Here is a 26,371-nt window from a genome sequence, read left to right on the forward strand (position 1 = left end):
AGTCCGTGTCGGTATCAGTGTTTATTTCATTCGCAAATGGTCTCTTATGTGACCCAGAGGGGCCACCTGCATAAGGAATAACAGAAGCCTGAAAAATCACATCTTCCACAGATTTTCTCCAGCATGCAGCCTTAGATTCAGACTTCTCTAATCTTTGGTTAATCAGATGCATACTGTCACGTATCTCTTTCACCCATGCAGGCTCTTGGTGTGCCGGCAGCGCCACCACATTACAAGTCTGTGTCCCTAAAATGGCTTCCTCCGGGGAGGAACTCCCTGCCTCAGACATGCCTCACACCGTGTACAGTACACTCACAGACACACTAGGAGTTATTTGGGGACAGACCCACAGTAAAATCTGTCAGAGGAACAAAGTATAGGAGCAGCCAGTTCACAATCCCAGCGCCCGTAATGAGTGTGAACACAGAATGCCCACGGCCAACTAGCGCTTTTATACAGTTAATCACACTATAAAACTGCACAACAACGCCCTGTGCCCCCTCCCAAATATCACCCTGTACTTGTCAGAAGTGGAGGAGAGGACCAGCGTGTTCTCTGCAGCCCGAGGAGAGAAAATGGCGCTGAGCAGTGTGCTGGCTGCCTGAGGAAGAAGCTCTGCCCCCGCAATGGCACGTCCTTACACTCAGTAATCACAGTAATATTTATACTGGCGGGGGTAGGGCTGTGCCAGCGGCACCTTATGCCCCCTTTTAGCCAGTTTTGAGGTATATTTCTTGCTGCCCAGGGCGCCAGCACCCCCCCCCTGCAGTGCCTGTGTGTGCGGGCAGCAATGGCGCGCTGCGCTCCCGCCAGCCGCGCCAGACCTCAGCCGTCACTTACTTGATAGAAGTTAATTCTTCTCATACTCACCTGACTTCTGGCTCTGCGAGGGGGGTGACGGCGTGCTGTGGGAGTGAGCGTTCAGTACCCTTCAGGAGCTAATGGTGTCCTGTTAGCCAGAAGCAGAGCCATGAAACTCTTTAGGAAGTTGGTTCTGCTTCTGCCCCCTCAGTCCCACGAAGCAGGGAGTCTGTTGCCAGCAGATCTCCCTGAAAATAAAAAACCTAACAAGTCTTTTCAGAGAAACTCAGTAGAGCTCCTCAGAGTGCATCCAGTCTGCCTGGGCACATTTCTAAAACTGAGGTCTGGAGGAGGGACATAGGGGGAGGAGCCAGTTCACACCCATTGAAAAGTCTTAAGAGTGCCCATGGCTCCTGCGGAGCCGCCTATACCCCATATATACCTATACGTATATATGCCTATACCGTCTTGATGTGGTCCCCAGCATCCTCTAGGACGTACGAGAAATTAAGTATTGATAAAATACGGAAAAAAATGCTTTTTATTCCTGCTGTGAGGTGAAGAGACAACTGAGAGTGAGGAGACTGGACAGTGAGCCCTGAGAGAATGAGGCGACTGGACAGTGAGCCCTGAGAGAATGAGGCGACTGGACAGTGAGCCCTGAGAGAATGAGGCGACTGGACAGTGAGCCCTGAGAGAATGAGGCGACTGGACAGTGAGCCCTGAGAGAATGAGGCGACTGGACAGTGAGCCCTGAGAGAATGAGGCGACTGGACAGTGAGCCCTGAGAGAATGAGGCGACTGGACAGTGAGCCCTGAGAGAATGAGGCGACTGGACAGTGAGCCCTGAGAGAATGAGGCGACTGGACAGTGAGCCCTGAGAGAATGAGGCGACTCTGGAGAGTGGGCCCTGAGAGAGTGAGGAGACTCTGGAGAGTGGGCCCTGAGAGAGTGAGGAAACTCTGGAGAGTGGGCCCTGAGAAAGTGAGACTCAGGAGAGTAAAGCTTAGAGAAGTGAGACCTGGCTGAGAGACTCGTAAGATCCCCTGAGAACGCGGTGAAGACCGACAGGAGAGAGCTGCCGGTGATTCTGTGGAGAGACAGTCGTCACTCAGCAGAACAGCAGCAGCAGCAGCAGGAGCGGCAAGCCTGCCCCCTGCCGGGCGTAGCCTGCGAGCTCCCACTGCGAGGAGGGGTCAGGGCGGGGACTAGGCTAGGCACGAGTATGGGACACTGTGATGTGTGAGGAGGCTGCGAGATCCGCTGAGTGATCGGGAGATCACGGAGAGTGAGAGAAGTCCTAGGCCGGTCGCTGGTGTACCTTCCACACAGGCTCCACTGATAAGAACACCCCATGCCATCAGGAGCACCGCTGCCCCCAGCCCGGGACCAGGGTCCCACCCCTCGCTGGTGAGCTGCAGCCTGTGCTATGGGAGGAGAGCAGCAGAAAGTTTTCTGGAGCTACTGGGAGAAGCCTCCACCTGGACAGCATCGTGCTGGGAGACTCCAGTTCTGAGCATCCCTCCCCCCCCACTGGACCGGTGCGAGAGACCCCCGGAGCTGTATTGGCTGTGTAGTAGCACCCTGGCACTCTCCCCGGGCACAGACAGCCGGGGGCACCGGCCTCTTTCTGATACTTTCCTGGATGCCTCTCTCCAAGATGCCTGGCTGGGTAATCCTGCCCATCACACTGCCAGCCTTCACCATCACTGGCATGTGGATAGTGTAAGTGTGTGGCAGCAGCTGCCTGGGTCTGTAGAGCTGGGGGTGGAATAAGCCGGTATGTGTGGGCAACCTGTGTGTATGGCATGTGTGTGCAGCAGCATATGGGGGGCTGCTAGTTCTACTTATCTCCCCCAGGGATCATACTGTGTACACATCAGTGCAAGCAATTGTCACCTCTTCTACTGCACACAATGCAGCTGCTTGTAGGTTACAGGCCCTGCAGTGTGTGTGTAATGAGGGGGTGGTTTCAGTGTTGTGGTGGGTATTACTTGCACTACATACAGTGTACCATGCGTATATGCCATTGTTATTCGGTTAGGGTTTCCTTCTGTAGCCTAAATGAACATTCGTTTACATTCCTGCAAACTGTGCTGTGGAGTTTTCTTATTAAGTAGGTGTTTGGTACTTTAATAAGACTTTTTTATTTATGTAATTTGACAGTGATAAATGCTGCAGTGTTGAGAATTCCATTATGTCTGTCATGGTTATGCTATTGTGTGACACAAGAAACCTATTGACCTTTAATTTCTAGACCTTAAAGATTTAGCCATCCTGTCTCTCTGCATAGTTCTTAAGTATCCAGGTAAAGTTGTTTCTAGAAGATGAGCCGAATGGTCATTGTGCCTCTTCCTGTGGCATGCTGGCTATCTGTATGCTAAATTCAGTGTGTTAAATTGGGCATAACCTGCAGAAAATTGCATAGTGTATCTGCCAGATCTGGCTGGTTGGAATGAAAATCTGGTAATGGATGAGACATTATGACAATCGACCATTTGCTCCCAAACACTGGAAAATGGACAAAAGCTGTCATTCAAACAAGTCTGTTAAATCACAGCTTTAACCAATTTGCATGAAAAATTGTTTTTGTCCGTTTTTCAGTGTTTGGGAACAAATGGTCGATTGTCATTTGGTCTCATCCATTACCAGATTTTTATTCCAACAGCCAGACCTGCCAGATAATTGTATAGGTTATGCCCAGCTTTAGGGTTTATTGAGCACACCTTGTACTGTTACTCTGTAGGGGTGGTGGTCAGCTGACCGACAGTCACATGACCTCCTCCACCGCAGGTCGCCACCGAGCCCGCAGCGTGGCGAGCGCAGCGAGCCCGCAAGGGGCTTGCTGCACTCGCCCCTCCCCGCCGGGATCCCGGCGTAGTTAAGCTGACCGGCGGTCAGGAGACCGCCGGTCAGCCATACTACACCCCTCTGTAGTGTGTGTAAATTGTGTTGAGCCTTTTTGTGTGTGCGTGTATTGTCACATCTTTGTTCTGGGGGTCAGTCCAAATAGCTGCGATATCATCGCGTCAGAGGTTGCACTTTACGGCGGGCCGAATTCTCACAAAACTGCTCGCCACCCCATAGAGATCAGAGCAATTTTGTGTGAATTGGGTCTGATTCGAGCCCGCGAAGGGTGCAAAATCGGATGCGCATCCTTCGCAGCTAATTGGATTGTCCTCTTGGAGTTTTTCCTTCGTCAGCTTTAGGGTTTTGTATTAATGTCATTGATTCCAGAACTGCTCTAGAAGGTGTATCTAGAAGTGTGTGGCTGAATTGTACAATTTAATAAAGAGGAAATCATATTTATTGTAGTTGAATTTTTCATTCATGAACTTTGGCATACTGGTGTGGTTGTCTTCTTTATCCCATGGAGACTGCTAGTAAAATAATCACAGTGGAAATATGCTTGAAATATTTTCACACAGACATTAAACTGTGACATCGGCAATTTCCATTAGTGATCCACTGTCAGTTGTTGCTGATGGAATACTCCTTGAAAATGTAGTTCTATTGAGACCAAGGGCCAATTGTAATAGAGTGAGAGTTTAAAAAAATGAGAGATTTTGTAAGGTTTTGCAGGTTTTTTCTAAAGTGGCAATCATTTTACACTGCAAAACCAGGTTGATCTTGTTGTGTAAATGATTGCCACTTAAAAAAAACCTGAAAAACCTTACCAAATCTCTCACTTTCTAAATCTCTCACTCTATTACATTTGGCCCCAAATGTTTGACAATAACCTGGCACTCGGGCACACCCACCTCTGTCAGTTTGTATCTGATTTTTTTTTTTTACTTCATTGCTGATTAGTTGCTCATGCTAATGACCTGTTTTTATTTTCTTAACTATGTCAGACAGTTACTGTACATCTGTCTAAACATAAAGAATAGATTGTCTTGCTCAGTATTTACTCTGTAGATATGTACAGTGTAAAAATGTCTGAGGAGTGAATACTAGTCTAGTATACAACACAGATTAACTAGTTAGAATTGTTTACATTTACTTAAATAGGGATTTTAGGTGTGAGCTATGAGATTGTCTGCAATGCATTCTAGGGCTGTCTGTATTCTGTAAATCAACATGGATTAAAACCTAAGTATCTAACCAGTGTAATTTAAGCAATGTTTCCCAAACAGTGTGTCTGTGAAGCTATCCAAGATTAATTCACCTTTAGAAATGATATTTCTTCACAGCTAAAGGGACCTGGGCCTTGTTGCAAAATCTGAGCTGCTGTCCAATCCCCATCTTCAAAAATACCTAGAACACAAATGTCCTATCTACCTCGTGCGTTGCCTCTCTGTAGTTGTGGAAGTGTAGGGCTGCTTGATTAGTGACATTTGCTTGCCACGATCTCTGCCATTGTGGCGTACGATTGGTTCTCCCTCTCACAACTTCACCCCGTGAAGCAGATCAGAGTGCTGGCAATTTTGACTGCATTAAGCTTTTGCTTCAGCTGCAATGTAGCTTTAGTGCTTACAAAACCCCCCCCCCCCCCCCCCCCCCCCCCCCCCCCAAGATTTTGAATGATATTTTTGATGACAAAGTAGTTGGTGGCTCTGTCCCTGGGAGGATTGCTAATTCTGGACAAAAGGTCCTTTATGTACTCAGGGTCTTGGTTAGACACTGCTTTTCTTGGTCAACCTGATAGCTCATTAATACCAGCTGAAGAAACTGGTAAAATGAAAATGAAGACCTACCTTGTTAAGCTTCTTTCAATTGTGGTTTTTCCCCCCCACTTTTACCAATATACAATTGATTGTGCACTAACACATCAGACATAAGATATGCCACTTTCTAAAACTGGAAACATTGGGGTCGATTCAATTGAGCAACAGTTGAATAGCGCCGGGAATTAGCTCCCGACGCTATTCAATTCAGCTAAAGTTAAGTCGGAGAATGTCCGTTCTCGCCGACTTAACAGGTGGTTTTGTCGGGAGAACGAGCATTCTCCGACTTACATACCCGCGGCGATGCTGATTCCCGACAGAATCGGCCTCGCGGAAGCTCTTTTGTCTGTTTTCTTCTCTCACCCCCCGGGGCTGAGAGAAGAATTCCCGACAATTGAGGGTAACTAGTTGCTGTATTGAATAGCGCCGGGAGCTAATTCCCGGCGCTGTTTAACTGTTGCTGAATTGAATCAACCCCATTGTGATATAGTTTAGACTACAATCGTGGGAATGACACTATTTCTTATTTGATGTATTTTAAATTATTTAATTCCCTTATTAAGGTGTGAAATACAAAATAGGCTGTATGGGAATGAGCCCTTAAAGTATAGAGACCACAAATTCCCATTGTCAGGGTTTTTCAGTACCTTACCGTGCCAGGTTTGTAAAGGAACCCATAACAAGCCTTTAAACTTAGTACCGTCAGAACACTATTTTGTGTATTGTTCCCACTATTCTATTAACTTGTCTGAATTTTGTAGTGAGGACAGCTTATTCAGGTGTAAAATGTAAAGTAGATCTATTCCATTTGGGATATCTAGCAGCCTTGCTATGCTGACCTCCAGGGGCGTAGCCAGAACTTTGTGGGCCCCATAGCAACATTTTGAAAGGGCCCCGTCCCAATGCTTCTAGAGAGACACTTCTCTGCAGCAGTTGTTAATTTTATGCCCAATAATAGTGCCCTAGTTCATTTTCTGAACCATAGTAGAGCCTTATTTAATGTTATGCCCCATAGTAGTGCCGTAGTTTCTTTTATGAGTCGCAGTAGTGCTTAAGTTCACCCTATGTCACATTTCAGAGCTGCCAGTACACATTATGCCGCACAGTACCCCCAATTCACAGTATGATATATAGTGCTCCCCGTTCATATTGTGCCTTATTACAGTACCCCGGTTCATATTATCTAACATTAAAATGCCCTCCAGTTCATTTTATACCACACTACAATGAGCAAGTCTAGGGGCATACCTAGATATATTGCAGGCCACCAGGAAAAAGTTTTAAAGGACCTCTACGTACCACTCAATGGCAAAAAATTTATATAACACATGTAACTGTGACAGGAAAGGTGGGCCCCTCTCAGCTCTGGCCCCATAGCAGCTGCACTGCCTGCACCTATGGTAGCTACGCCCTTGTTGACCTCATAGATACCAGTATGGTTGATTAACCCAATATCCCCACATATCTTGTTCTCAAAACATGACTGGAAAGTGATCAGTCATACGCATTAGCGTGGTAGGCAGATGGCCCTATATGCATACATGTTTACAGTCCATGAAATACAATCTGGCTACTAGACCTGGTGTCAGAATTCAGAAAACAATCAACTAAAATTTTATACACTGAGATGTAGAGTTTCTGAAGAGTAAAGTTCAATGGTATTACTCATCTAAGTCCATTGGAGTGTCTAGGGACTAGATATTAGCTGTTCTGTAAGGGCATGCATGTTTCCTTTTAGAATGGTATAGAAGAACCCATACATATTGGCACTGTCTTATAGAACGTAGTTTGGAAATATGGGATGGTCTGTCAAAAGCTATCGCGGCTAGTTACTGTTTATGCTTCTAGATAAATCCTTTAAATTCATCATATGTCATTGTTATGCATCTTTAAAGCTAATCATTCACAGATTATTCTATTGCTCATTGCTGCCGACATCAGCAAGTGTATATGCACTTGCCGATGTCGGAACCGCTGTTAAGGGGGGTACTCACGGAGCGATATTCTAAGCAATCTGACTAGATTGCTTAGAATATCGGCAGGATCGCTCCGTGTGTAGCCCCCTCGGCGATAGCGATGCGCGGCCCCGCACATCGCTATCGCCGCTGCTAGATTGGCCTGCATGCAGGCCAATCTAGCGGGTCGCTCACTTCACCCGCTGGGTGAAGTGAGCGGCCCCCCCCGTCTCCCCCCGCACGCTCAGCACAGATCGCGCTGTGCTGAGCGGCAGGAGAGATGTGTGCTGAGCGGTTCGCTCAGCACGCATCTCTCCTTGATCGGCCCGTGAGTACTGGGCTTTAGGTTCGTTCACTGACGAGATAGCGCTGGGCACACATTGTTTAATGTGTACCCAGTTTAAGAGAATAAGGAAACTGATAAGTTGGAATTACAGACCTTTAATGTATGCTGTCTGCCTAAAGATGTAGATATGTTTTACTGGTGAGCATTACATAGAGTAGCCACAGTACCCACCTCCTCCCTACCAGCATATTAGGAACTAATTATAACTGCAATTTGAACACAAGTTTGCCTTTGTACCCTCTCTAAATGTGGGTGGTATTCATGTGACCAGCGGTCTGCTGACCGACGGTCACATGACCTCCTCCACCATCCCGCCGGCTCAGTATCCCGATGGTCGGCATGCCGACCAACAGGGACTATTTCCACTCGTGGGTGTCCACGACACCCATAGAGTGGGGATAGAACCTGTGGCGACCGCAGGTCGCCACCGAGCCCGTGGCGAGCGCAGCGAGCCCGCAAGGGGCTTGCTGCACTCGCCCCTCCCTGCCGGGATCCCGGCGTTGGTATGGTGCCGGGATCCCAGCGTCGGTAAGCTGACCGGCGGTCAGGAGATCGCCGGTCAGCCATACTACACCCCTAAATGTAGCTGGACTGTATTTTCCATGTCCAATCATGAATATGGACTGATGATGTCAAATTAAAATCTAAAGTAGGTGGGGGGAGGGGGGGGGGGAGTATACAGAGGGGTCTGCATTTCATGGATCACTTTTTTAAACATAGAAACAGAATTTGGCGGCCCATCTAGTTTGCCCATGTGTGTACACACACACACACACACACTAGGATTTTTATTATTATTATTATTATTATTATTATTTTTATTTATTTTTTGAGCCAATTAACCTACCACTATATTAGGGATTGTGTGAAGAAACCGGAGCACCTGAAGCAAACACATGCAAGCACGGGGGGAATATACAAACTCAACACAGTTAGGTCCGTGGTGGGATATGAAACTATGACATCAGTGCTGTGAGGCAGTAATGCTAACCATTACACCATCCGTGTTTGAGTGTCATTACTATGGTCTGCCTACAGGTAGTAAATGTCATTTATGTCTAACCTTCTTGTAACTGCAAGTATTATAAATTCATGAAAATATTTTAAATTAATTGTATTCAAATGTAATATTGTTTTATGAAAGTTCACAGGGAATCAAGTTTAACATGTGCTTTGTGTGTACAAAATTGCATTTCCAGTGGGAATATTAGTATTATCACCTTGGAATGATGATCCAGTTTCTCATCTCAATGAAGCTTATGGGAATGCAGGTCTTATGCAAGTAAAACAAAAACGCAATATGCATTGTAGTTAAACATAAATTATGAGGGTTGTGGTTGTGTCTTCCCTACACGCTGAAACTATAGCTAATTTGTAGTGGTCATTGATGGATCTGCTGAATTTCTACAGCTGGCCTGTTATCATTCCCATTTCCTAGTCAGAGGTCTTGGTTGGTTATCTGTCTTGACTATATATGTGTATGGCCAAATTGGGTGAGAACGGGCCTCGGTGCACTCCTGCCATCACTGTGCATGCTAGAATGTGATTACAAAATTAGGTGGTAAGTCCAGGAACAGAGGACTTTTGTACCTGGTGGAAGGGGTCACGTTGGAGGCTCTGCTGTGGCCTACACCTTCCAGGAGAATTGCCTCTCCTGATATTTTGCTTGCCAACCATGAATCTGAGCCGTTTCTTTTCTTGCTCCTTCGCTAGATGTCTACTTTTTAAGAACTATGTGGTCTTTTGCTAAGGGTGTCTGTCTCTGATGCTTGTTGGTCTTTCTCTTTTTGGGCAAGATATATCATGTAATGGAAATGATTGTGATACATCCTGCCCCTTTTGGCATTCATAGGGGTGGAGATTTTTTGTACACTATTGTGCATTCCGATTCAGAGCTGTCCTGGCGAAGAAGAGACTAAAAATGTCTGAGCCGGAAGTCCTAATGCACATGCCCAAGCCGCAGTTGTTTTGGTAAAAAGCTTGTAGGCTTCTATAGGGCACAAGCTCTGGAAAGTGAAATTTTACAGAGCTTGCTGCATATGTGCAAATTACAGCCCCATAGCGGTCTATGGGGCTTGCTATGCTGCAAGTCCGCAGCAGATATCTCCAATTCCTATGTATTGCGGTCATTTATCAGTAAATCTATCATTTAACAGTGTGATGCATTCCACCATTTGGGGGAAATGCATAAAACCTTCTAAAGAGTGGAGGAGTTGCCCCTAGCAACCAATTTTTTTATTTAGTCAACTTATCCACTAGATACACTAACACCCTTTCTCTACTCCCTTCACTGGCTGCCTGTAAGACGGAGAAGCGTTTTCAAGATTGGCTTACTCCCTTTCAAAGCCCTACATGACCAGGGCCCAAGGTACTTGAAGCAGCTTCTGATTCCTTACTGCCCCACTCGATTACTGCGATCTGTAGATGAAGGACTACTAACACTACCTAGAATCTACCTGAATTCATCTGGGGGTCGAGCTTTCAGCTTTGTGGCTCTGACTCTATGGAAATCTCTTCCCCGCACAGTTCGAGAAGCCTCCACTCTAGAATCCTTCAAAAATAGACACAGGACCTATTTATTTACTCAGCATTTCATTAATATGTATTTATAAGCTTGTTTTGTATTTTGAGCTGTAAAGGCAAATTTAAAGCACAATTGGGGTCGATTCTATTCGGCAACTAATGAATAGCGCCGGGAATTAGCTCCCGACGCAATTCAATTCAGCAACTAATTACCTGCAATTGTCGGGAATTCTTCTCTCATCCCCTGGGGATGAGAAGAGAAACCCGACAAAAGTGCTGCCTCGCGGCCGGCGCGAGGCTGATTCTGTCGGGAATCAGCCTCGCGCCGGGGAGTTAAGTCTGAGAATGCCCGTTCTCCCGACAATTCAACCTGTTTTGTCGGCGAGAACGGGCCATCGCCGACGTAACTAGTTGCTGAATTGAATAGCGTCGGGAGCTAATTCCCGGCGCTATTTATTAGTTGCCGAATAGAATCGACCCCATTGAGTCCTATTAGGAGAAAAGTGCTATATAAATAACATTTCTCTAACGTCCTAGTGGATGCTGGGGACTCCGTCAGGACCATGGGGAATAGCGGCTCCGCAGGAGACAGGGCACAAAAGCAAGCTTTTAGGATCACATGGTGTGTACTGGCTCCTCCCCCTATGACCCTCCTCCAAGCCTCAGTTAGGTTTTTGTGCCCGGCCGAGAAGGGTGCAATCTAGGTGGCTCTCTTAAAGAGTTACTTAGAAAAAGTTTTTAGGTTCTTTATTTTCAGTGAGTCCTGCTGGCAACAGGCTCACTGCATCGAGGGACTTAGGGGAGAGATTTTCAACTCACCTGCGTGCAGGATGGATTGGATTCTTAGGCTACTGGACATAGCTCCAGAGGGAGTCGGAACACAGGGCTCGCCCTGGGGTTCGTCCCGGAGCCGCGCCGCCGACCCCCCTTGCAGACGCTGAAGATGAAGAGGTCCGGAACCAGGCGGCAAAAGACTCTCAGTCTTCATCAGGTAGCGCACAGCACTGCAGCTGAGCGCCATTGTTGTCAGCACACTTCACACAGCGGTCACGGAGGGTGCAGGGCGCTGGGGGGGGGCGCCCTGGGCAGCAATGTATAATACCTGTATGGCGAAAAATACATCACATATAGCCCTTGAGGCTATATGGATGTAATTAACCCCTGCCAGATATCTAAAACTCCGGAGAAGAAGCCCGCCGAAAAGGGGGCGGGGCCTATTCTCCTCAGCACACAGCGCCATTTTCCCTCACAGAAAGGCTGGTGGGAAGGCTCCCATGCTCTCCCCTGCACTGCACTACAGAAACAGGGTTAAAACAGAGAGGGGGGGCACTGATTTGGCGATATGTATATATATTAAAATGCTATAAGGGAGGAACACTTATATAAAGGTTGTCCCTGGATAATTATAGCGTTTTGGTGTGTGCTGGCAAACTCTCCCTCTGTCTCCCCAAAGGGCTAGTGGGTCCTGTCCTCTATCAGAGCATTCCCTATGTGTGTGCTGTATGTCGGTACGTGTGTGTCGACATGTATGAGGAAAATATTGGTGAGGAGGCGGAGCAAATTGCCTGTAATGGTGATGTCACTCTCTAGGGAGTCGACATCGGAATGGATGGCTTATTTATGGAAATTACGTGACAATGTCAACACGCTGCAAGCCGGTTGACGACATGAGAGGGCCGGCGAACAAATTAGTATCTGTCCAGGCGTCTCAAACACCGTCAGGGGCTGTAAAATGCCCATTTACCTCAGTCGGTCGACACAGACCCAGACACGGACACTGATTTCAGTGTCGACGGTGAAGAAACAAACGTATTTTCTTTTAGGGCCACACGTTAAGGGCAATGAAGGAGGTGTTACATATTTCTGATACTCCAAGTACCACAAAAAAGGGTGTTATGTGTGAGGTGAAAAAACTACCTGTAGTTTTTCCTGAATCAGATAAATTAAATGAAGTGTGTGATGATGCGTGGGTTTCCCCCGATAGAAAATTATTGGCGGTATACCCTTTCCCGCCAGAAGTTAAGGCGCGGTGGGAAACACCCCTCAGGGTGGATAAGGCGCTCACACGCTTATCAGAACAAGTGGCGGTACCATCTACGGATAGGGCCGTACTTAAGGAGCCAGCTGATAGGAGGCTGAAAAATATCCTAAAAAGTATACACACACATGCTGGTGTTATACTGCGACCAGCGATCGCCTCAGCCTGGATGTGCAGAGCTGAGGTGGCTTGGTCGGATTCCCTGACTAAAAATATTGATACCTTTGACAGGGACAGTATTTTATTGACTATAGAGCATTTAAAGGATGCATTTCTATATATGCGAGATGCGCAGAGGGATATTTGCACTCTGGCATCAAGAGTAAATGCGATGTCCATATCTGCAAGAAGATGTTTATGGACACGACAGTGGTCAGGTGATGCAGATTCCAAACGGCACAAAGATGTATTGCCGTATAAAGGGGAGGAGTTATTTGGGGTCGGTCCATGGGACCTGGTGGCCAGGGCAACTGCTGGAAAATCCACCGTTTTTTACCCTAAGTCACATCTCTGCAGAAAAAGACACCGTCTTTTCAGCCTCAGTCCTTTCGTCCCTATAAGAGTCATATCTGCCCAGGGATAGAGGAAAGGGAAGAAGACTGCAGCAGGCAGCCCATTCCCAGGAACAGAAGCCCTCCACCGCTTCTACCAAGTTCTCAGCATGACGCTGGGACCGTACAGGACCCCTGGATCCTACAAGTAGTATCCAAGGGGTACAGATTGGAATGTCGAGAGGTTTCCCCCCTCGCAGGTTCCTGTAGTCTGCTGTACCAATGTCTCCCTCCGACAGGGAGGCAGTATTGAAAACAATTCACAAGCTGTATTCCCAGCAGGTGATAATAAATTTACCCCTCCGACAACAAGGAAAGGGGTATTACTCCACACTATATGGTGGTACTGAAGGCTAGGTGAGACCTATTCTAAATCTGAAAAATTTGAACACTTACAAGGGTTCAAATCCAGATGGAGTCACTCAGAGCAGTGATAGCAAAGAACAAGGGGACTATATGGTGTCCCGGGACATCAGGGATGCTTACCTCCATGTCCCAAAATTTGCCTTTTCTCACCAAGGGTACCTCAGGTTCGTGGTACAGAACTGTCACTATCAGTTTCAAGACGATGCCGTTGGATTGTCCAAGGCACCCCGGGTCCTTACCAAGGTAATGACCGAAAGGAGGATTCGTCTTCAAAGAAAATGGACGACCTCCTGATAAGAACAAGGTCCAGAGAACAGTTGGAGGTCGGAGTAGCACTATCTCAAGTAGTTCTACGACAACACGGGTGGATTCTAAATATTCCAAAACCGCAGTTGTTCCGACGACACGTCTGCTGGTCCTAGGGATGATTCTGGACACAGTCCAGGAAAAAGGTGTTTCTCCCAGAGGAGAAAGCCAGGGAGTTATCCGAGCTAATCGGGATCCTCCTAAAACCAGGAAAAGTGTCAGTGCATCATTGCACAAGAGTCCTGGTAAAAATGGTGGCATATTACGAAGCGCTTACATTCGGCAGATTTCACGCAAGAACTTTTCAGTGGGATCTGCTGGACAAATGGTCCGGATCGCATCTTCAGATGCATCAGCGGATAACCCTATATCCAAGGACAAGGGTGTCTCTCCTGTGGTGATTACAGAGTGCTCATCTTCTAGAGGGCCGCAGATTCGGCATTCAGGATTGGATGCTCGTGACCACGGAGGCCAGCCTGAGAGGCTGGGGAGCAGTCACACAAGGAGTGTGATCAAGTCTGGAGAATTCTCTCCACATAAATATACTGGAGCTAAGAGCAAATTTATAATGCTCTAAGCTTAGCAAGACCTCTGCTTCAAGGTCAGCCGGTATTGATCCAGTGGGATAACATCACGGCAGTCGCCCACGTAAACAGAAAGGGCGGCACAAGAAGCAGGAGGGCAGTGGCAAAACTGCAAGGATTTTTCGCTAGGCGGAAAATCATGTGATAGCACTGTCAGCAGTGTTCATTCCGGGAGTGGACGACTGGGAAGCAGACTTCCTCAGCAGGCACGACCTCCACCCGGGAGAGTGGGAACTTCATCGGGAAGTTTTCCTCATGATTGTGAACCGTTGGGAAAGACCAAAGGTGGACATGATGGCGTCCCGCCCGAACAAAAAAATGGGACCGGTATTGCGCCAGGTCACGAGACCTTCAGGCGATAGCTGTGGACGTCCTGGTAACACCGTGGGTGTAACAGTCGGTGTATGTGTTCCCTTCTCTGCTTCTCATAACCAAGGTATTGAGAATTATAAGACATAGAGGAGTAAGAACTATACTCGTGGCTCCGGATTGGCCAAGAGGGACTTGGTAACCGGAACTTCAAGAGATGCTCACAGAGGACTAATGGCCTCGGGAGCTAAGAAGGGATTTGCTTTCAGCAAGTACCATGTCTGTTCCAAGAGGAACCGTGGCATCGGCCTTTAAGAAAGGACCTGCTCCAGCAGGGACCTTGTCTGTTCCAAGACTTACCGCGACTGCGTTTGACGGCATGGCGGTTTGAACGCCGGATCCTAAGGGAAAAGGCATTCCGGAAGAGGTCATACCTACCCTGGTCAAAGCCAGGAAGGAGGTGACCGCACAACGTTATCACCACATGTGGTAAAAATATGTTGCGTGGGTGAGGCCAGGAGGGCCCCACGAAAAAATTTCAACTAGGTCGATTTCTGCACTTCCTGCAAACAGGAGTGTCTATGAGCCTCAAATTGGGGTCCATTAAGGTTCAAGTTTCGGCCCTATAGATTTTCTTCCAGAAAGAATTGGCTTCAGTTCCTGAAGTCCAGACGTTTGTCAAGGGAGTATTGCATATACAGCCCTTGTGTGCCTCCAGTGGCACCGTGGGATCTCAACGTAGTGTTGGGATTCCTCAAATCATATTGGTTTGAACCACTCAAATCTGTGGATTTGAAATATCTCACATGGAAAGTGACCATGCTGTTGGCCCTGGCCTCGGCCAGGCGATTGTCAAAATTGGCGGCTTTGTCTTACAAAAGCCCATATTTGATTTTCCATTCGGACAGGGCAGAACTGCGGACTCGTCCCCAGTTTCTTCCTAAGGTGGTGTCAGCGTTTCACCTGAAACAACCTATTGTGGTGCCTGCGGCTACTAGGGACTTGGAGGACTCCAAGTTGCTAGACGTTGTCAGGGCCCTGAAAATATATATATATATATATATATATATATATATATATATAATTCCAGGACGGCTGGAGTCAGAAAGTCTGACTTGCTGTTTATATTGTAGGCACCCAAAAAGCTGGGTGCTCCTGCTTCTAAGCAGACTATTGCTCGTTGGATTTGTAGTACAATTCAGCTTGCACATTCTGTGGCAGGCCTGCCACAGCCAAAATCTGTAAATGCCCATTCCACAAGGAAGGTGGGCTCATCTTGGTCGGCTGCCCGAGGGGTCTCGGCTTTACAACTTTGCCGAGCAGCTACTTGGTCAGGGGCAAACACGTTTGCTAAATTCTACAAATTTGATACCCTGGCTGAGGAGGACCTGGAGTTCTCTCATTCGGTGCTGCAGAGTCATCCTCACTCTCCCGCCCGTTTGGGAGCTTTGGTATAATCCCCATGGTCCTGACGGAGTCCCCAGCATCCACTAGGACGTTAGAGAAAATAAGATTTTACTTACCGATAAATCTATTTCTCATAGTCCGTAGTGGATGCTGGGCGCCCATCCCAAGTGCGGATTGTCTGCATTACTTGTACATAGTTATTGTTACAAAAAAATCGGGTTATTATTGTTGTGAGCCATCTTTTTTAGAGGCTACTTCATTGTTATCATACTGTTAACTGGGTTCAAATCACAAGTTGTACGGTGTGATTGGTGTGGCTGGTATGAGTCTTACCCGGGATTCAAGATCCTTCCTTATTGTGTACGCTCGTCCGGGCACAGTACCTAACTGAGGCTTGGAGGAGGGTCATAGGGGGAGGAGCCAGTACACACCATGTGATCCTAAAAGCTTGCTTTTGTGCCCTGTCTCCTGCGGAGCCGCTATTCCCCATGGTCCTGACGGAGTCCCCAGCATCCACTACGGACTATGAGAAATAGATTTATCGGTAAGTAAAATCTTATTTTATTATTAAGGACATCCTGTTCTTTGCCATTTTAATGCAGATTTAATTTGGCAATGTACATGTACTTTTTGTTACTAACAAGTTCCTTGTGCAAACATGCACTATCTACAAATGTAGTACAGGTTGAGTATCCCATATCCATATATTCCGAAATACGGAATATTCCGAAATACGGACTTTTTTGAGTGAGAGTGAGATAGTGAAACCTTTGTTTTTTGATGTCTCAATGTACACAAACTTTGTTTAATACACAAAGTCATTAAAAATATTGTATTAAATGCCCTTCAGGCTGTGTGTATAAGGTGTATATGAAACATAAATGAATTGTGTGAATGTAGACACACTTTGTTTAATGCACAAAGTTATAAAAAATATTGGCTAAAATGACCTTCAGGCTGTGTGTATAAGGTGTATATGTATCATAAATGCATTCTGTGCTTAGATTTAGGTCCCATCACCATGATATCTCACTATGGTATGCAATTATTCCAAAATACGGAAAAATCCCATATCCAAAATACCTCTGGTCCCAAGCATTTTGGATAAGGGAGACTCAACCTGTACTGGGATATGATCTCTTACTGTACTTGTCAATGCTATGAGATTACAATTGGGAATTAAATTAGCCGCAATAACCCGTTTTCACAGCAAAAAGTGGGCTTTTTATTGCGATTCACAATAAGCCGTTATTCAATAGGTTTACCGCAAATTTCACTTCACCTCTGAGTAAGTGATAAGCTTTGGGAAAATCCATATTTTTAAGGTAAAAATTTCAGGATTTGATTAAATGCCTCCGGGGTACCCTCTTGAATGACTAATTAGGCACTTAAAAACTTTTCATTATTTTTTAATTGACCAATATTGACATGTCATTTTTGGGGTTAAAAATGCAAAATTATGGGAATTGGGGTACAAAGTATGAGACAGGTATATTGGGGGGCATTTGAGTGGGACAAGTGTTTTCAGGCTTGCAGATGGGAGTAATTGTTTTTTTGGGGAAGTTTTTTGAAAGTGGCCTAAAATGACGCAAATATATATTTATACCCATTTTTATGTACCCATTTTTTTATCTAATTGTTATTTTGCTGGGAAAAAACTTGCTTTATATATGTGTTTTTTTCTAAAATAATTATAACAGCCATTTGACATAATTTAACTACCGATATCTGTTTATTATGACCACTAATAGACTTCTATACTGTTTTCCTATATTGGGGGAAATGCACTAAGCCTGGCAGATAGATGAACTGGTGTGAGATATAGTACCAGGCAATCAGCTTCTAGCTGCCATGCTAAAGGCTATTTTAAAAATGACAATTAGGAGCTGATGGGTTGATACATTATCCCTCTCCACTTTATCACTCTCCCCTTAGTTGTTGGGTTTTTATTTTTTTTGGGGGGAGGAGGGGGGGTACCGGGAGGTTTCCCCATTTTCTCCTATACTTTTCACTGATTTTGATGGCAAGAATTACTGGAAGAATCCAGTTTTCACAATATTGCTATTAAATATGGCGATTCGCGATAAGCCCCTTTTCGCAGTCATTTTTTTGCTGATGTCCATGAAAAGATTGCAATAAATTCCGATGCTATCACAGCTAATTGAATTTCCACTTAACACAAATTGGTGAATTAATCTCAATGATTATGGGATTATTTGAAGAGTATAGTGCAAGAGACCAGTTCTAAAACAATTCAGATATATGTGCATCCATTCAGCAACTCTCATGGTGCATCCTATGAACAACGTCATTCACAGACATATTGCATCGGCCCTGCAGCACAGCTGGTAAATCTAAAGATGACAGCGTAACTGGGCGAGCGCATGTAAATGCCTGCCCAGTTTGTGACATCAGTCATGACAGATCGGGCAGTGTGTATGCACAACACACTGCCCTATCCACCTGTAGATATATCTGCAGATTAGTTGTGTGTACCAGCATTTCACTAAAAATTAACACAGAAAGGCAACTTTGTATCTGAATAGACAATGGTGGACCTACAGTGAATGTGCTCTAGGTATATTGCCTAAATGTAGGTGTCAAGAGACATTAGGTAATCGCCTACATCAGGCATGTCCAAACTGCGGCCCTCCAGCTGTTGTGAAACTACATATCCCAGCATGCCCTGACACAGTTTTGCTGTCAGAGAATGCTAAAGCTGTGTCAGGGCATGCTGGGATGTGTAGTTTCTCAACAGCTGGAGGGCCGCAGTTTGGACATGCCTGACCTACATGAAAACAGCAATAATTATTACAGCTAGATTACTCATTCTTTTAACAGCTTGTTAAAGAATACGTTAATATTAAGGATATGGCCGAAGCTCCTGTGTTGCTAGAAACACTAGAGGTGACTGCTCCAATAAAAGTGCTGCGTGTTAAAGCTACTGACCTAGTGCTTTTATAGCGATCACAGAATTCTACGATGTACTCACTATACTGTACACAGGGGGTAATTCAGACCGGATCATAGATGTGCGAAGAAACACACATCTATGATCAAATTCTTTGACATGCGGGGGTACACCCAGCACTGGGCAAATCTGCCCCACATGCCGGATCCAGTCCCCCCTACCCCCTGCAGACAGGCAAGAGCATCGCACAGCTGCGATGCTTTTGCATGTTTCGCGTAGCCCTCTGCCTGTGCAGCCTAGCTGCGAAGGCAGATGGCAACCCACCATGTTAAGGGTCATGGCAGCTGCGTAACGTCACATGCAGCTGCTGCGACCCGCCCCAGCAACAGTCCGGACACGCCTCCATTGTCCAGACCGCACCCCTTAAACAGAGCATCGACACCCACAAAATGCGGCGTCGATGCCTCGTTCCCGCCCCCTTCCAGGTCTTAAACTGCGTTCTGAAAAGAACACAGTTTAGGACCTTTCACATGCGCGAAGTGGCTTACGCGCATTTCAGATGTGCAAAAAGAGCTTCATATCACTTTTTGCACAACAGTGACAGGGTCTGAATCTGGCCCACTATTCCTTAATGCACAGGTTTCAGTTTTAAGCACAGCAATTTACTTGTATAAGGGTTCCAGCATATTTTACGCATCAAATACTTTAAAATCTCTTTCCTAACATGTGACTGCTTCACTGTTCACTAAATAGATACATTTTACAGGATGTTTTCATGAAATTTTCATATTAATAGTTTCTCACACACATCTCCTATACATTGCTAAAGTTTTTCGATACAGCATTTGTTGTAAGGTGGAGTAATTGCATTCTAGATCTGCTTGTTCTGATTCCAGGTATTTCAGGAAAAATATCAGTTGATGTTACATCAGAGCACACCCATCCCCTTAGCATTTTATATATCAATATTTGTCTTGCTTTGGTGTGTACTCCAATATCTCCAACCTGCTTCCTTATTCATGGACTGAAATTCAAAATCTGATAACTTGCTTATCTAAGAAGATCCCAAAACATTGAATAGTTTTACAAAACATTGCTTCGTCTTTCTGATGTACTCACGTTTTGTGTAGTACTGTGAAACCCTGAACAATTTTTGAATTCACCAGAAAATGTTTGCAGAACTTTGGAAATAGTCCTGAGACAAAAACGTATCCTCTTCGTGGGGTCTGCTTTCATGTTAGAACATGAGCCCTACTGCTAGGTCTGCAACTGAGGCTCTCTTTATCTGTGTTTTGTGTAATTTAACCAGCCGTGAACACACGTTTCCGTCTACCAAGACTATTGCATGCAGCTGTTTAATTAGAAACTTGAAAGCAGTATTTTGTGAAAGGAATTGCCTACAGGCTCCTCCGTCTGATGTCACAGCAACAGATATAAAGTCTTGCAGGGTTACAGGTGATTGCACTGCAGTATATTGCAGTGTTCACCAAAATTCACCAGATGTTCACCATACTAAACTGAAAAATAAGGGGAATGTTTGTGAGCAAAGTATTTTGTACCTGTAGAAAGTGGCACTGTTGGGATAGTCTCTTCTAGTTTACACAAAAAGGAATTGTATAGCTATATAGCCATGCCAAATGTGTAATTTTTTTTTATTTACAAATATTTTATTGAAGTTTCAATCCTCTAAAGAGGGGAGAGGGTATAAAATATAAATGGTGGATAGGTCATGAAAAGGCATAGATTTTATTTCTGCTTATGCTTGTATACAAGGTTAATTATATTAACATATGGATATAATCTGCAGATCTGTAACGTTTTGTTTTGCACCTTATAGAGCTGCGTGGGAAAACTTGCGATGTCGGCTGATATGTATGCAGCCAGGCGTCACTACCATGTCTGGTGGCACATTGCTTTGAACTGATTGCCCCGCAAACGTAGGGATGCCAGTATGAGGAAAAAAGATTGAGGGGGAAGGGGTACTGGACTGTGGCGATACAAGAAATCCTTAAAGTTTAGGAGTCTGATCTAGATTTGCTATAATCAGTCAAGACATATCCCAGGTACTACCAGAACATGGCCTCCTGTGTTAGCAAATGTGTGTCTGTGGACGCAAATGCTTACAGTGACATGCCTGCATCGTCTGCTATCTCCCAGGAATTGTATGCACAGTGCGACTCATATGCATGTGGAGACTTAAAACATCGACCAACTGACATTGTTCGATTCAGAATCAGGCCCTATATGTTTGGAGGGGAGGCAATCACGAGACCGCCTGTCGGGATCCCGGCAGTCACAATGCCAACGCCGGAATCATAACAGGCGGTGAAATGCCGCCACTGGAATATCGGCGCCACAGGCTTTTCTCCCTCTTAGAATATAACCTGTGGCGAGCCTGCACGGGGCTTCCTAGCCCTGCTGCCAGCATACTGGTGGGCAGGAGCCCTCTGTCTGGATCATGACAGCCGAGATCCAGGCCGCCGGTAAAACATATGTATTCCGTTTGGAGCTGTGCTGAAAAAAAAACATTGCCACATTTACATTGTACATAACTGGAATCTCTGACATTTTTGTCTGAACTGTCTTCTACATGTTTACTAAGGGATTCCTTTTCCATTTTCATTGAATGGATTATTATTGAGTTTCCCAAACTCTGCCATTACAGTGCAGGTTATCCATGCTTTAGTCCTGATAGTTAAATCAAATTGAGAGGTACTGAATAAGTCACCTGTGCTCAAGCATGGATATCCTTAAAACCTGGATTGTAATAGTGGAATTTGGAATTATTGTTTTGTCAGTTGTGTGCAGCGGTTGCCTTTATTATTCCTCTAAATCAGGGCTTGGGACCCTTTTTTCTACCAAGGGCCATTTGGATATTTATAGAAATCCTTCGGGGGCCATACAAAAATTATCCTGCCCCCCCAGTAGTTATGCCCCTTAGAGGTACTGAGTGCGCGTGCCAAAAAATGGGTGTGGCCAATTAAAGTGGGACATGATACACATATGCCCCCAATAGTGCAGTGCCAGATACACAAATGCCACCACAGTGCCAGGGAGGGGAACGCGGCAATGTCGGGCGGTGGTGGCGTGTAGGATCTCAAACCAGCCGCCGGTTCGTGAGAAAATCAGAGCTCTGATTGGCTCACGAACCGGCGGCTGGTTTGAGATCCTACCCGCCGCTGCCGCCGGACATATAGCTCTGCTCTCCTCCCTGCCCTGACAGCTGAGACACACCGCCGCTGGACTGAGCGGCGGCATGTCTCGCTGACACACAAGCGGGTGGGCCAGAACAAACGGCTTTGCGGGCCTTATACGGCCCGTGGGCCTGAGGTTCCCCACCCCTGCTGTAAATAGTGTGTGTAATTTTAAAACATCTCTTTAGTTTAAACGATGGGTTCTCCAGTCCTCAAGTACCATCAACCGGTCATGTTTTGAGGATTTCTTTAGTCATGCACATGGGAGTTAATCTAATTTACTGGGTAACAAGACCTGTAGAGAAAACTTAGTGGTTGAAGATGGGAACCACTGTTTAAAATTGGTCATAAACTAGCCCCACACGGTGAAGCTCGGTGGCCTTTTGGACAAGCCTAGTTTTTTGATACTAGGATAGTGTGCAATAAGGTAATGACACACTGGTGGGCCCCTTGAATTATAATGATTTAAAATTCACTTACACACGGGGGAATTCAGTTGTCTAAAGTGATGGGATATTGCAGGCGATATTCAGTTATCGCGCTGATTGCGCTCATATCAGTTCGGTTTAACCACGTAAAGCGTCAAATCCCGACTAAACAAATTGGCGCGACATGAAAAGTTCAGTTTGGGCAACCGAACGGGTCACTTTTTGCTGGTTTCAGCTCAAAACCCCTGGGGGGTAGCGAGCTGAAATGAAATTCTTGCACTCGTCGGCAGCAACATTTGAAAAGTTGCCGGTGGGCGCACCGTGTTTGTGACCTGTGATAACATTTGAATCTTGCCCATAGTGTATAATTGTGGAAACTGCTTTCAGCAGGATTTGCCACAAGAACGCATTTAAAAAGCATACCCTTCTGGCACTCTATTTGTAAAGTCTGTTTTTTGACCCAGCGTATGACTCTAATTCATGTCCTTGCTCTTTGCACTTATGTGTTTTTACCCTGCTTATCTTGTTTACATTTAAATATTGAATCTTCTATTTTATATATTGCAACAGACATTTGTCTCCAATCAATCGACTATCCTTTAGGTTACCCAAGGATTAACCTGGTCAAATGTTTTTACAACTTTAAATCAGAAGTTTTTAAATAGAGTAATGTGCAAGCTGCATATTGTAATTATCTTGCCCTGATATTGTAATTATCATGCCCTCACCAGGGGATGCGGTCAAGATCCCGGTGGTCGAAATACCGACACTGGAATCCTGACACATTCTCCCTCCGTGGGTGTCCACGACACCCATAGAGGGAGAATAAATTAGTGTGCCAAGCGTAGCGAGGCACCGCGCCCGCAGCGTGGCGAGCACAGCGAACCCGCTAGGGGCTGCGTTCCGCTCGCCACCCCTGTCGGGATTGTGCTGGTCGGGATTCCGGTGTCAGTATTTCGACCGCCGGGATCCTGTCCAGCGGGATTTCGTACTGATCCCCTCGCCAGTGTACCGGTGGTGGTATGGTGCCCCCGCCGGGATCCCGGCGTCCGTATTGTGACAAGCGGCATGCTAACCGCATACCCTATTAACACCCAGAAAATCCAAGTCCATAATACTTATAATCATGATCTTCTGCTTCTGTAACCTTTGATTCCTGAGTTCATTTTAATGCGTTCTGTGCTTTTTAAATTGCAGATTAATGTGTACTTATCAATAGGCATTTTTTCCAACTAATCTTTAGTGTTTGCTACAAAATTGTATCCTTTAATTCACTGGTTCACAAACTTTTTATTGAATCCCAACCTCGTTCCTCAAGGCATACTAACAGTGCAGGTCTTAAGGCCCATACACACTGGGCGATTTTGAGCTGAGTGCAGGTCACTTTTGGTGTGTTGAGCTGCTTTTTGGTGTGTATGCCCCGGCGATGAGCGCTGATGCGTGCTCACGCTTTATCGCCCGCGGCCGCCGTTCATCTGCTGGTATTACCAGTAGATGAACAGCGGGGTGAGCGTTTTCCATAGCGTCCTGCTATGGAAAGCCGTTCACCCCCGCTGACATCGCTGGGCAGGGGGGAAAAGCAATTTTCAGCCCAGCGATGTCAGCCAGTGTGTATGCACCTTTAGTGATATCCAGGCTTCAGCACAGATGGCTAAATAAAAATAATTAAGTGCTCAAGCATCAATATTACTAAAACTGTTATTGTGCCTTGAGGACCAATGTTGGGAATGTCTGCCCTACACTATCAGAATTTCTCTGACGTCCTAGTGGATGCTGGGACTCCGTCAGGACCATGGGGAATAGCGGCTCCGCAGGAGACAGGGCACAAAATTTAAAAGTTTGACCACTAGGTGGTGTGTACTGGCTCCTCCCCCTATGACCCTCCTCCAAGCCTCAGTTAGGTTTTTGTGCCCGTCCGAGCAGGGTGCAATCTAGGTGGCTCTCCTAAAGAGCTGCTTAGAAAAAGTTTGTTAGGTTTTTTATTTTAAGTGAGTCCTGCTGGCAACAGGCTCACTGCAACGAGGGACTTAGGGGAGAAGAAGTGAACTCACCTGCGTGCAGGATGGATTTGCTTCTTAGGCTACTGGACACTAGCTCCAGAGGGACGATCACAGGTACAGCCTGGATGGGTCACCGGAGCCGCGCCGCCGACCCCCTTGCAGATGCCGAATAGAGAAGAGGTCCAGAAACCGGCGGCAGAAGACGTCTCAGTCTTCATGAGGTAGCGCACAGCACTGCAGCTGTGCGCCATTGCTCTCCGCACACTTCACACCAGCGGTCACTGAGGGTGCAGGGCGCTGGGGGGGGCGCCCTGGGCAGCAATGTAATATACCTATTCTGGCTAAAATATATCACATATAGCCCCTGGGGCTATATGGATGTATTTAACCCCTGCCAGGTTCCAAAAAAAACGGGAGAAGAAGCCCGCCGAAAAGGGGGCGGGGCCTATTCTCCTCAGCACACAGCGCCATTTTCCTGCCCAGCTCCGCTGCGAGGAAGGCTCCCAGGACTCTCCCCTGCACTGCACTACAGAAACAGGGTAAAAACAGAGAGGGGGGGCACTTATTGGCGATATTTATAATATTTGAGCTGCTATAAAGGGAACACACTTATTAAGGTTGTCCCTATATATATTTATAGCGCTTGGGTGTGTGCTGGCAAACTCTCCCTCTGTCTCCCCAAAGGGCTAGTGGGGTCCTGTCTTCTATCAGAGCATTCCCTGTGTGTCTGCTGTGTGTCGGTACGTGTGTGTCGACATGTATGAGGACGATGTTGGCGTGGAGGCGGAGCAATTGCCTGTAATGGTGATGTCACCCCCTAGGGAGTCGACACCAGAATAGATGGCTTTGTTTATGGAATTACGGGATAGTGTCAGCACGCTACAAAAGTCGGTTGACGACATGAGACAGCCGGCAAACCAGTTAGTACCTGTCCAGGCGTCTCAGACACCGTCAGGGGCTGTAAAACGCCCTTTACCTCAGTCGGTCGACACAGACCCAGACACTGACACTGAATCCAGTGTCGACGGTGAAAGAAACAAACGTATTTTCTCTGACGTCCTAAGTGGATGCTGGGGACTCCGTCAGGACCATGGGGATTAGCGGCTCCGCAGGAGACAGGGCACAAAAGTAAAAGCTTTAGGATCAGGTGGTGTGCACTGGCTCCTCCCCCTATGACCCTCCTCCAAGCCTCAGTTAGATTTTTGTGCCCGGCCGAGAAGGGTGCAATCTAGGTGGCTCTCCTAAAGAGCTGCTTAGAGTAAAAGTTTGATAGGTTTTTTATTTTCAGTGAGTCCTGCTGGCAACAGGCTCACTGCTACGAGGGACTTAGGGGAGAGAAGTGAACTCACCTGCGTGCAGGATTGATTGGCTTCTTAGGCTACTGGACACCATTAGCTCCAGAGGGAGTCGGAACACAGGTCTCACCCTGGGGTTCGTCCCGGAGCCGCGCCGCCGACCCCCCTTGCAGATGCCGAAAAGTGAAGGTCCAGAAACGGCGGCAGAAGACTCTTCAGTCTTCATAAGGTAGCGCACAGCACTGCAGCTGTGCGCCATTGTTGTCAGCACACTTCATAGCAGCGGTCACTGAGGGTGCAGGGCGCTGGGGGGGGGGCGCCCTGGGCAGCAATGATAGTACCTTATTCTGGCTAAAAATACATCACATATAGCCCCTGGGGGCTATATGGATGTATTTAACCCCTGCCAGGTCTCAGAAAAACGGGAGAAGAAGCCCGCCGAAAAGGGGGCGGGGCCTATTCTCCTCAGCACACAGCGCCATTTTCCCTCACAGAAATGCTGGTGGGAAGGCTCCCAGGCTCTCCCCTGCACTGCACTACAGAAACAGGGTTAAAACAGAGAGGGGGGGCACTTATTTGGCGATATGTGTATATATATATATATATATATATATATATATATATATATATATATATTAAAATGCTATAAGGGAAAAACACTTATATAAAGGTTGTCCCTGTATAATTATA

General features: G+C 46.3%; 1 protein-coding gene and 1 long non-coding RNA gene across 3 annotated transcripts in view; one reads left to right on the forward strand and one right to left on the reverse strand.

Annotated features, from left to right (window-relative positions):
• The window catches only part of LOC135056349 (uncharacterized), a 65,714-nt gene extending 63,769 nt beyond the window's left edge, over positions 1 to 1,945 (reverse strand). The window contains exon 1 of the long non-coding RNA XR_010243958.1: positions 1,823 to 1,945. This is a non-coding gene — a long non-coding RNA (uncharacterized LOC135056349). The remainder of the gene's footprint in view (positions 1 to 1,822) is intronic.
• Positions 1,919 to 26,371, forward strand: part of LOC135056348 (transmembrane protein 150A-like) — a 333,474-nt gene continuing 309,021 nt past the window's right edge. The window contains exon 1 of one of the 2 annotated variants that reach the window (XM_063961396.1): positions 1,919 to 2,526. In XM_063961396.1, coding sequence (XP_063817466.1) covers positions 2,447 to 2,526 — 80 coding nt within the window. In that variant the 5' untranslated portion in view covers positions 1,919 to 2,446. Of the gene's footprint in view, positions 2,527 to 2,801; positions 2,918 to 26,371 lie in introns of those variants that run through there. The other variant, XM_063961395.1, reaches the window with a different exon arrangement.

This window comes from Pseudophryne corroboree, chromosome 3 (genome assembly GCF_028390025.1).
Source record: "Pseudophryne corroboree isolate aPseCor3 chromosome 3, aPseCor3.hap2, whole genome shotgun sequence".
In the NCBI taxonomy this organism is placed as follows: Eukaryota; Metazoa; Chordata; class Amphibia; order Anura; family Myobatrachidae; genus Pseudophryne; species Pseudophryne corroboree.